Source organism: Phalacrocorax carbo, chromosome Z (assembly GCF_963921805.1).
Source record: "Phalacrocorax carbo chromosome Z, bPhaCar2.1, whole genome shotgun sequence".
Taxonomy (NCBI): domain Eukaryota; kingdom Metazoa; phylum Chordata; class Aves; order Suliformes; family Phalacrocoracidae; genus Phalacrocorax; species Phalacrocorax carbo.
The window spans coordinates 36,572,934-36,585,382 of NC_087548.1; the positions used below are offsets into that span (position 1 = coordinate 36,572,934).

General features: G+C 36.0%; 1 protein-coding gene across 9 annotated transcripts in view; it reads left to right on the plus strand.

The window, feature by feature from the left end:
• Positions 1-12,449, plus strand: part of CNTLN (centlein) — a 200,869-nt gene that overhangs the window by 129,105 nt on the left and 59,315 nt on the right. For all 9 annotated transcript variants that reach the window (XR_010370779.1, XR_010370780.1, XR_010370781.1 and 6 more), the window contains 4 exons: positions 1,758-2,278; positions 4,090-4,264; positions 7,340-7,421; positions 8,061-8,284. Coding sequence is in view for 6 of the 9 variants with exons in the window: in XM_064439574.1 (XP_064295644.1) it covers positions 1,758-2,278; positions 4,090-4,264; positions 7,340-7,421; positions 8,061-8,284 (1,002 nt within the window). In the remaining 3 variants the exon portion in view is untranslated. The remainder of the gene's footprint in view (positions 1-1,757; positions 2,279-4,089; positions 4,265-7,339; positions 7,422-8,060; positions 8,285-12,449) is intronic.

The following is a 12,449-nucleotide window of genomic DNA, read 5'->3' on the forward strand; positions in this document are numbered from 1 at the left end:
AATTTTGTTTACCAGGTACTGCATAATTTTTATCTCTATGGATATACAGGGTTATGATGGTACCTTAGGGATAGGTGTAGAACTCTTCATTGTTTGTTTCTTTCCACCTGTCATACATGAATTTAAGTGCTAGTGAGTGCAAAAGGTTGCTTTAAAGAACTGAGAAAATGATAGCAGAATCTCAGTGTAGGTAGGTGGTTGAAGAAAGCTACTGGTCTAACTCCTTGTTTTTGGGAAGGAAAGTACAAACTATGTTTTAATCCTAAACCGTGGTTTTACTGAAGCATTTAGAAAAATCCCTCTTTTTTTTTTCTTCCCAATTTTATCCAATAACTTTATGTAACGGTAAGGCAATCTCTCTTCCTTGTGGGAGTGCTATGAATTTCCATATAGGAAGGTTACAATAGACAGGTGTGCATATTAAAGGTTTGCTATCAAACTCACAGATTCAGTATCAAATTCACAAATGTATAGGAAGTTTGAGCATCTCTTGCCCTAATTTACTGTATGCATTAAGAGCTCTCATTTATCTGAATCAAATAGGTAGTATCCACTTTGTAAATCATTCCATAAGTTCTAAAATAATTTAAATGCATTGGCAAAATGTCCTTGCAAAATTTATAGCATTTATTAAGAAATACTATGCTTTCAATAACTTCAATGTCAAAGCAAGTTTTGACATTTCATATTGTTACAAAGTGGTGGAATTGGCCAGTATTTTACAAGGTGAGTAGCTGAATTTGGCCATGTGCATTTTACTATAGTTTCTTGAAAAATAGTCTTTTTACCCATGTCCAGAAAAGCACCTGGCACTTCCCCTATTGAAAGAGTGGAGAAGGAGCTTGTCCGAAACCAACGAAAAATACTTTTCCCAAATGACTAAGTAGTTATTGAGCACAAAACTCACTGGTTACTGAGCACAAAATTCACTCTGATGCCCTTTGCAAGCTTCTGGGGAAATCTCACAGACTAGATGTTCATTTTAGTATCTGCTGAAATTAAAATTGCCCCTTATGTCTGGAAATTGTGGAGTTTGGTCATAACTTTAAACAAATATTCTAGAAGAACATTGGGAATCAATTTATTGTTAATGGCATCAAATATGTGCAAACCTCAAAGGATTTTACAAAGTATATGCATTCTGTATAGGTAAAATATGCTTCTTTAAACTATATATGAGAAGCTTGTAAAGTGGCTTCATTGGAATAGGATAGATATTCCCCTTCTGTGAACAGAAGATACATTTCAGCCTTCATATTCTTTAGATGCTGATCTTCTGATGTCTCTTGCTGTGATTTGTTTGGGGTTTTTTGGAAGATGAAATTAATATTTAATTTGTGTGTTTACAACACTTAATAGAACTTGTTGATTTAGATAGCTAGTGCAAAATTGTCTGTATTTCAAAATATTTTTCCATCTGAAAATGTTTTTTTAGATTCAATTAGTATGTATAACCAAATCAGTAATGAGTTCAAGATGCATCAGGAAGGTTCATTAGCATACTTAAACTTCTGTGTCACTTTGCCTGGAATTTTAACTTCTTTTACCATCTGCCCTTTGTTCAACAGCTGTATTATTGCAGCTAAAATGTTTTAATCTGCACTACGTTAGAATTATTTTTGAATTAAGGACTGTAGATTGCTTTTGTCCTTGTGGTTAATGTAATATTATTGTCATATAATAAATATATTTGAAAACACTTTTTTCTCCTACGGGGTAGAGTGAAATATTATGAATACTAAAATTGCTTTTGTTAGGTACAACAACTAGAAAGAAAATTCAAAGCCATTGAAGGGGAATTAAAGAAACAGAAAGAAGTAAATAAAGACTTACTGAAGGAGAAAAATGATTTGAATGCATCTTTAAAAATGCAAAAGGAAGATGCGGACAAAAGAGAAAGAGAGCTGGAAACACTACTTAAGAGGATTTGTGAAATAAAAAAAGACAAAGCAGAACTTCACTTAGTGATTGATGAGCAGGAAAAAGAAGCTGCCTCTTTGAAGAGGCAAGTGGCAGAAGCTAACACGCTGAGAAATGAAAATGAAGATTTGCTGAGTCAAGTACAGGAGGTGAAGTGTTTGCTGGATGAAGCCAAAGCAGTGGCAACCTGTGGGCAATGTAATTGCAAGATAACAGGTACCAAGGTTAAATTAAAAACAGCCAAGAAAAAGAGCTCTTTGGGACATCATGGTGCTTTTCTCAAACAGTCCATCAAGGTTATGAGTAATGTATTTGAGAACTGCGGTAAGGACGGCTGGGAGGATATGAGCGAAAGCAGGTACGGCTCTCATTAACTTAGCCCTGTAGAGGGGACACTGTGCATATGTAAAGCACTAGCAAATGGAGATTGAATTTCAACTACTGTTGATTTGGTATTCAAAAAAAATACTGTCAGATCCTTTGAAATATCTTGGGAGGTCTTGTTCTGAGCTTATTGACTGAAATTTGCATGCAAAATTAGCCACAACTGCATGAGTATTTGAATAGGTGCCAGGAAACCCAAAAGAAGGCAATGCTTGATTTCTTCCAGTGATGCTATTTTCGTGCAGTCATGAGGCTTGAAATTGACAGTTTGGCAGGTTGATTTAATTTGCTGGCCCTTTGCATATTCACCACTGACAGCTAAGGATTCCCAGGCAAGCCTACTAAGTCAGTTTAGTTATCTTGTGACATGCCGACCCGGGAGGAGAAACATTTTTTCCCCTTAATTTAGTTAGATAAATTTTGAATGACCCATTTCAGCTTGCTAGCAGATGTCTACAAGCTGTTTAACATCCTTTAAATTAAGAACCATCCACAATAATTATTTCATGTATGTTTTATGCATAGTCATTGTACTAACTTTAATTGAATGATGGTTAAAAAACAGTTCTTTAAAGGTAATTGTTACTGCATAGAGTCCCAGTCTTGAGTCACAAGGCCCTTGGCAAACTGCACTAGCAAGCTTCATAAATGTATAGAATTTTGCTTCTGCTTCTATTTTTCCACACATACTTGAGGAGGCAGCAGTAAGCCACTAGATAAATGGGTATCACAGCTTGTCCTTCAATATTTTGTCCTAAGAGGTATGTAAAGAAATTTCTCAAGCCTGTATTTACCCAAAATATACAGAAGGTGAAGTGAAGAGAATGGAATTGTCTTCATAGGCTTAATGTTAGGTTTTTGTGTCATATGGAGCAAGTCAACAGTGGCAAATGAAGCCCTCCTGCTGCTCTCCCCATGCTAAACAGGGGGCTCCTGAAGAGGTATCTTGACAGAGAAAGCAAATTAAGAACCAAGTAATTTGTCAGTTGCTATCATTAATGTAAAGCTTGTTTGTTTTTCTGTCTAATTTAATTTTGCAGATCAGATTTTACAGAAAACACGTTTTTCTGTTGCAATTAGTGAGCTTTTTATTTAATTTGCTATGTTTTGCTTTTTAAGAACAAAAATGAGCAAACAAAATTGAGTGCAAGTTTAAGGAAAATTTTGAATGAATTTTTGAAATAAAGGTTCAGGTCCAGTTTCTCTGCATGGCAGGCAATTTCAGTAGAAGGACCCCCAAACTTACAGAATTTAAAAGCACTCCAAAAGAGTGCTAGGCAGAGATTTCCCTCAAGTGTGATTTCTGAGTTTGTCTCAGTCAGCACTACAAATGAAGTTCAATTGAAATGAAATGTTATTGAGTGAAATATTGTGTGTTTGTTTGTTTTGTTATCAAATGTAAAAAATGAAGGGAAGTAGAAACGTAGTATATCTTTGGGAGCATCCATAGACTAGAAGTACTATCAAGAAGTTTTTAATGTACATCTCTTTTGTAGACTGTAGCAAAAGCTGTCCTTTAAGAAGCAGATAAAGTCTCAGATGTCTGTTCATTGTAGAACAAGATTCCATTTGACATAGTAGAACCTGATAAGAAAATTTCAGAGATTTCTTCTTTATTGTATTTGTAAACATCTGTTGAATCAGTCAACCTAGTCCTGTTTGGATTTTATATTTGTTCCTCTTCTTTCTTGCATATGTAATTTTCAAGGTACTCGAGTGTTGGCTTTTTGGAACTTTTAATTTTCAGCTTTACTGTGTTTTGTTTTTCTGAATGTGCTGTTTTAGTGACTCTGAAATACCAACTTCTGAAAGTTTGGAAACAGTGATTATGAAGACAGTGCAAAACATTGATCCACTGCCAGAAAGATGTAAACAACAGGGAAAAAGGCAAACAGAAGATAGTCAGAAGCCCTGCAACATTGTTTGTTTAGAAGGCAAAACCCAGCAGTTTAATAAAAAGGTATATAATAGAACTTGTTTTGTTCTCCTGTGCAGAGTGTTGAAGTTTAGTAGTATTATCACTGCTGTTCCCCTCTTAATTAATTTGACTCTTGTTGTAAACTGAAAAGAAAATCTGCTTCCAGGTATTCAGTGGGTAGTTTAATTATCATTTAGAATATTTGCTGAACAGTTAGTGTGCAGAAGTACTTGGAGGGGGTGTCAGGAGTGCAAAAGCTGAATGTAAAGCTGCTGTAAGCTTATCCTGCTATCTCACAGTCCAGACAAAGAATGATGCAGACATTCCATTGAACTCCTTCTTAGTCAGAAAAGTCGTACAGAACAGGGTGACCTAACCCATAACAAAGAAACAGCAACATCCCCTCTTCCCATCTAGCAAAATGTGTGGTGTGCTGACTAATGAAGCATGAACACCTCTCAGTTTGTTTGGTGTGCACAGAAAGAGTTGGCTCCATCTTAGAAGGATGCTTTTGGCTCTATCTCTGTCCAGGAGATTCTGTCTAGAGAAAAGTGTACTTTTAGCTTCTTCCTAGTCCATTTACATTCATTGTCTGGGATTTGAACCCCATGTCTCATTCCTAACATCTATATGCTGTTTCCTCACAGAAGAGGGCCAGCTAGTTGTTTCTCAGGTCTTTAGAGACTCCATACAATCTGTAACAGATGACTCACTTTTGGACTTTTGAACAGTGTCTAATACTTTTTCCCTCCTGTGTTTGTCCAAATAAGTCACTTCATGGAATTCAAAACGCAAGCAGATATTGTTGTTTCTTAGTTCGAGAAACAGAATACTGAAACACTGAACAACTTGCTGATGTTAGAAAACTAGTTTAAAATTCTGTTATGTGTGGTGATATAATAAACAGTTTGAAAACAGTATATTTTCTTAGTCTCCAAAACATTAAAGCAAATACCAACTCTCTTGTTATATATTCTTGATTGTGTGTTTCCATCAAAAGATCTATTTTTCTATTTTTAGAAATATATGTATTTAGAAATATATTTAGAAATATTTAGAAATATATGCCTATATATTTCTATTTCTATTTTCAGCAGAAAAGCTGAAAAAAAAGGAAATTCTTCTGCAAACATCTGTTGGTATAGAATACACAGTATGAGCAGGTGCACATGATATATGTGAAAATCTGACAGTGTGCGCTACTCTTGTTATCTCCTGCTGCTCTTAAGTGAGGATATACAAGGCAGGGAATCCAGGAGACTCTGGTCTCTCTTGCTTGGTAGTGTAGACACAGCCAGTACCTCTCCTGATCTCCTATGTTGCATTTGCTGTCTGTTCCTGTTGGAAAAGACAAACAGATATATTCTGATACATATATGTAACAGACTGGTGGACTTGGAGCATACACAGGAAGCATCTCAAGAGCCCCAAGCAGGTAACTATGAGAAGCACCTGAAAACATGGTTTATGAGTACAGAAGACAGCACTGCAAAAAGGTTTAATATTGACAATTGGGAGCACCAATTTTAAAAGAAATCTTAAATTCTTCCTGAGGATTTAAGCACACTCTAGCTACATCGTGCTAGTCTCGTATAAATCGAGGCTGGAGAAACCTCTCAAGTCCTGAGCTATGCCTGGGGTTGGAGATGAGATCATATATGACACAAGGTCTTTCTCAGTTTTGCTCCATGTGGTGTAAATCTGAAATACCCTGTGTGGTATCAGAAGAGTTATTGAGATTCTCTTACAACTGATACATTTATCAGACCTGTGGCCTGAAGTGGAGATCTCCATCTTTCCACTGCAGGCATGGATTGTTGGCTTATTATCTGCTGAGAGCTCAGCTCCCTGTAACATATAATCACCATTTCAGACTAGCATCGGTCATCCAACTACATGTCTTCAGTGTTTGTAGTATCCTCTGGTCATACAGATAGGGACTTAGTACTGTTTTTCATTGTTGTCTTTGAGACATTGAATAAAATAATTAAGAGACGACTTGAAGGAGGCAGACCTACAAGAGCTTGACCTTTGTTTTCCTTTGCTTTGGTTTTGGTCTGAAAAGTTGGCAGTTAAATTTCTTTGTTTATATCATATCCTATTCTGTGTCCTTCAAACTGTTTGGTGATTGTACAACTCTAGAATTCATGGCTAAGCTATCCTACAATTTCAGTAATTTGTTCAGTGCTGTTAATAGATAATCCATTGCTGTTTACTCTTTTAAATTTGATGAACGGCTGTTTTAGTTATGAATATTTCCAGAAATATGTTGCATGATATCACATAGAAATTGCAAATGGAAGAAATTGGATAAACGTTGCAGAATTCCAGAATAAAAGTGTTTTGACATACACTGAGCATTTAAGAGCCAGATTTTGGAGTAAGTCATGCTCTGGCCACTTTCATTTTACATATTGCAAGCAGCATTCTTCTTCAGCCTCTTGCTTCTGTCATTGAACATTTGATAGGTTCTGGAAATAGCTGATATTTCAAATCAGATCTTTAAAAGGCATGCAGCTGGGTTTTGTTAAACCCTTTGCAAACACAGGGATTGTATTTGCATGTTCATATATATTCATGCATCTTCCAGTTACAGCTCAGCGTCTAATCGGATCTTCCTCCTTTTGAACTAGTAAAACCGCTATTCCCTTTTATATTTATTTGTTTGTTTGTTTGTTTGTATTTTTAATATATATTTATTTATATAAATATATTTATATATTTATTATTATATTTGCTTAAATATAATGAAAAATAGGATACTGTAGGCTTTTAAGTAATACACACAATCTTATTTCCCTAGAAGTAAATTCATAGCTCATCTAAAAAAATAATGTAGACATTGACAGACACTTCATTTTTTCTCTGGGATTCTTTGGAAGGGGGTATAACTTCCTATACCTTTGTTGTTTCTTCTGCATTTCATGGGAAAGACAGAAATTTGTACTCATTGGTGGCTGATGTTGTAAGACTGAATTTCAAATTAAAATTCATTAGATTTTGTGTATTATTTCAAGGAATTTTGTTGTTTCAATTCAAACTGGAAAACCTTGGAGTATTGGGGTTGGTGTGCCATAATGAAGAGCTGCTGTCTTTGTGATTCTGTTTTTCATTTAGGGCCATTCACAGAATAAATTACATTCCAAGAAGAGAAGGATCTGCTGTCCCATAACATCTTATCCATCAGTTCTAAGCAAAGGTAGGAATATCATATATTTTTGGCAACATCATGAGTAACATTGTCAAAGCATTTCCAAATATATTCCAAATTCCAAAACCTCTTCTATAGTCCACAAACCCACTTACATGCTGTTGCAGAATTTGTTTGTTTATAATTTGCATGACTATATTTTCAAAGAGTTAGCTTATTATTTTAAAGTGAAATTGTTGTATAAAAAGTGACTGACAAACAGCATCTTTTGCACAGTTAAAATATACTCTATTTTTACTAAGTCCCACCTATTGAATCTACTGACTAAAATATGGCCTTTCACTACATTTTGTTCTTGTTTCCCCTTGTAGCCAACACAGCCAATGAAAAAATTAACTGTACTTTGGCTTAGACCTTAAAAAAAAAAATCAGAAGCCTTTATTTCTGGTAATACCAATTAGAAACTTGAGCCACATTTAACTTCCAAGTCCTTGTTGAGTTTGCAGTGTTGGCACTTCAGAAAAAGGACAACCAGAGCACTTACAGGTTAACTGAATTAATTTACCAGTTTACTTACTGAGAAATATTTTAGAAGCTAGAAGCTAGAACACTCTTTTGAAAGAAAAATCAGAAATTGCCTTATTTGTGATGATCTGTCAGTTTAGTAACATGACATTTTATGTTTAGTGAACAGAACAAAAAGGAGAAATATCATTGTCCAGAAACCAGGCTACTCTGTTACTCTACTGCAGGAAAGAATTAAGTCATTGCAGCAGCAGATAGCTGTTTTACAGAATGAAAAAAAGAAAGCAGTGTCTTCTGTGAAGGGATTTAAAGAAACCAATGAAAAACTAACAAGTCAGCTGCATCTGGCTGATCAGAGACTTCAAACTAGTAAACTGACCATAGAGGTAAAGTACTTTTCATTATGGTGTTTAACAATGTTCAGCTTAGTTCTGTTGTAATTCTGTGAATTTTTGATAACATTGATTTTTGTCTCTTAACTTCTTACGAGAAAAATCATGAAATGCTAGCATGCTTTATATGAGATTATGAATCAGTTATTATGTATAAATGATGTTGAGACCTGATTTACTATTGTGTGAACCCAATTCATTAATCCTTCTGAAAAAGAAGTGGTCTTCATGCTGGCATTTTACCTGCATTAATATGGATGAGGGAAGTTTCACTTTTAGACTTTGGTCTGCAAACTTACTGGAGAATCTGGTCAATCCACAAGAACTAGCGTTCCTCTGTGAAGAAAGAACAGGCACTTCTGGAGAAACCAACTGTTTCCATTCACCTGGAGTGGGGTTCTCAAGGCAACTGGAGTTTTCCTTCAAAGGGTGCTCATATCAGTTCCATATCTATTTAATCCCTATTTATCCTGTCAAGGTGGAAAGATAGAGAACAAGATTTATGAAAAGAGAGACTAGTAAACTATTTGGTTAACAGTCCCAAAGATGCCAGCTTTCTTCCCTGCCTTCGTTCCAGGTTAATTCTTTCCCATACTATTACTCCGTTCAGGTTTTCCCCGTTCTCATTTATGTATATGTATTTTGTGTTAATCTATATGCAGCTCCTCAGTTGGAATTCTTTTCTATTCATAATGTAGTGATTGGCCTGCCCTTTATAGAGCTGAATCAACAAACACTTTTGCAGTAATTGTCTCCTGTTGGTCACACACACATCCTGCTTCCAGAATTATAGTGCTACAACAGATGGACTTGCTGGAAGGAGGCAGACATTAAAAAAGAAATCAAATCCCCTCCCCCTCAAACTTCACTGCTTTTCTGTCTTTGCACAGAAGGCAGAAGCAGTATCAGGAGCAGCACTTTTCACTTTCTTAGGGCTGGGGAACTGCTAATTTCTAGAGGAGGGAAAACCTAATTTCTGTTACTCATTTTGCATAACTATATATGTGTAATGAATTGTTCAAAAACAGTTTCCAAGGTCATTGGAACCAATGGAGATCTGCCTGTCTCACAAACAGTATCATAATGGAAAGTTTCGTGGACAGTATAAACTTCACAGAGAGTTATACATGTAATTTAGGTAAAATATTCTGCTTGCTCAGGAAAGCTTATAATTTGCCTTCCTAGAAGACTACACCTTAGGTGTCCATAGAAGATCAATGTGAGAAATAAAATATAAAAAGCCATTATCAGGAAACTGTTAAAAAAAAAAAAGGCAAAATTTGTGTCAAGATAAATGCTGCTGTAATGTAAAAGACAGACTAAAAGTGAAATAGCAAGGTATTAAAACCAAATGAGTTTTCTTTCACTCAGTTTTTCTGGAAAGTTTTTTTTTTTTTAAATGGTCACTGGTCTGTTTAAAGGGTGGTGCATTCTAAGCAAAAATAAATAAATAGTGTTGCAAGTACTCAAGGAAAAATCTTTATTAGGCATGCACATTTTTTCCTTCTCAGCAACCAATTCAAATTCCCTTTCTTACAACTAATTACTCTTCAGGTGCCATACTAGTGCTACCAAGTGGGAAATTTAAAGCAGAGGCTTGGGCTACTTGCCAAGTGAAAATTAAGGAGGTAAAGAAGCTACACAGTCACTGCAGGACACATGCATGTTTTAGAGAGGGAACCATGATTCAGACAGATCAAACAGTTGTAAAGCACACATTTATGTGGGGTTTTTGTAGGTTTTTTTTTTTTGTAATACATACTGTCTAGAAGTGAAGTTTTTCAAATTACGTTTTTTAAAAATATTTTTTTCAGTTGCAAGAACACTGTTGTCATTGTTTCTTCTCAATGCTTCTGTTACTTTAGATTTTAGAATTTTCTTGCATAGGTAGAAGGTAAAAAGAAGCTAACAAACAATGAAAAACTAAAAGATTGAGACTATCTCTGGATTTAGGGAGACTTAAACACTTCAAGAGTGTCAAAATTACTAATATCCAAACATGAGCTTCCACATGGAATCATAAAGTTCTGAATAATGTTATATTAACAGTGAACTTGTGATGCTAGACTAAGGTAAGTGTAGCATTCTAGTGACTGTAAAGATTAACATAATGGCTTGGACAAGATGCCATGTTGCCTAAATTTAGCTAAGAAAATAAATCCGTTAGCAGACAAGGGCAGATGTTTGTGCAGTCAGTTTGTTATAATCCCCAAGGAATCTAGTGCTAGAAGATCAACTCTGGATTTAAGATTTAAATGTTCCAGATGTTCATTTGGAGAGAGATTTTACAGTTCATACAAACTAAGGACTGTCTGGCATCTGCTGATTTACAGAATGTATGTACATGCATGTTTTTTTGTATTTTTCTTGAAGATCCACACAGACATGTATGTATGTATGTATGTATATATTTGTCTGTCTGCTTGTAGGAGTTCCAAATGCTGGATTCAAGTGGGGTTTTTTGTTTGGTTTTCTAAAACCTTTGCAGTAATGTAGATTTCTTGCTTTGTTTTGTTTCTGCAAAAGTAATTCTTTGCATATTTCTGCAAAAATTACTGTAAAGTGACTGCACATGTGAGAATCAAAGCTTGCGTTCTCCAAGGATTCATGTCAACACTGAATCAAGACTGTCTGTACAGCAGTGCAGTAGTTACATTTTGCTATCAGTGTATAGAAATCACAGCTGGAGCTGATACTTAATGTAGAAGTGAAGGGATTTAGCATTTCCTTAGTTTCTTAGAAAACTACCTGAAAGGAATTGTTGGAAAAATCCAGGAAAAATGTTTTTGTAAGATTTATTCCCCCTTCTACTCATCTCTACCACTAAGTGACTGCTTATAAAAGAGTACATTTATTGCATACAGCACAGTAATTATAATTAGTTTTGTGCAGTAGGTGTCATTCTTGCTGCAAAAGATCAGACAAAGTGTATTGAATAATAAATTAAAATCATAAGCAGGTTAAGTCATTAGTGCTTATCTTATTCCTATCAAGGCCACTCACAGATCCACTGCTCAAAAGTACTGTGGGATCTTTTGCATTAGTTCTCCAGTGTTTCTCAGGTGATGTCACAGGAAAAGATGCATTTCTTAATTGAATGCTGTAGGCATTTGCAAAGTGCCCATTTAAGTCTACTTTAGCTGGAATCCTGAATCTGGAAAATGGGAACAAGTCAATCAAACACTGACAGGTCCTTTGGAGAGGATAATCACAGAATCACAGAATGGTAGGGGTTGGAAGGGACCTCTGGAGATCATCTTGTCCAACCCCCCTGCTTGAGCAGGCACACCTAGAGCAAGGGGCACAGGAACGCATCCAGGCAGGTTTTGAATATTTCCAGGGAAGGAGACTCCACAACCTCCCTGGGCAGCCTGTTCCACTGCTCTGTCACCCTCATGGTAAAGAATTTTTTCCTCATATTCAGGTGGAACTTCCTGTGTTCCAACCTGTGCCTGACGCCCCTTGTCCTCTTGTTGGGCACCACTGAAGAGTCCGGTCCCATCCTCTTGACACCCACCCTTCAGATGTTGATAAGCATTTATGACATCCCCCCCTGAGTCTTCTCTTCTCCAGGCTGAATAAACCCAGGTCTCTCAGCCTTTCCTCATAAGGGAGATGCTCCAGTTCCCTGATCATATTCATAGCTTTCTGCTGGACTTTGTCCAGTAGTTCTTTGTCTTTCTTGAACTGGGAAGCCCAGAACTGGACACAGTACTCCAGATGTGGCCTCTCAGGGGCGGAGTAGAGGGGGAGGATAACCTCCCTTGACCTGCTGGCCACACTTGTTTTAGTGCACCCCAGGATACCGTTGGCTTTGTGAAGGTTAAGTAAAGTTTTTCAGATACATACCTGCAGTTAAGTAGGAATTAATTTTTTCTGAATTGGGAAGAAATTTCTTTAAGGAGCCTCTGCACTTTTTAGCTGTAATTTATCATAGGGTTTTTTTTCTGATAACATTTTTAAAATCTCACAAAACTTAATTTTAGCCAATTTTCCATTTTCTTTGAATTTTAACACAACTTTTTTCCCCTGAGCTTATACTATGCTTTTAAAATACAATTTGCTTGCCAAGATTTTGTTTACTAGTGGATTATCGGAAGCATAGTAAGGTATGACCATGAAAAGCAGAAGAGTAAAGGGCTAGAGAAAGTTTTTTATT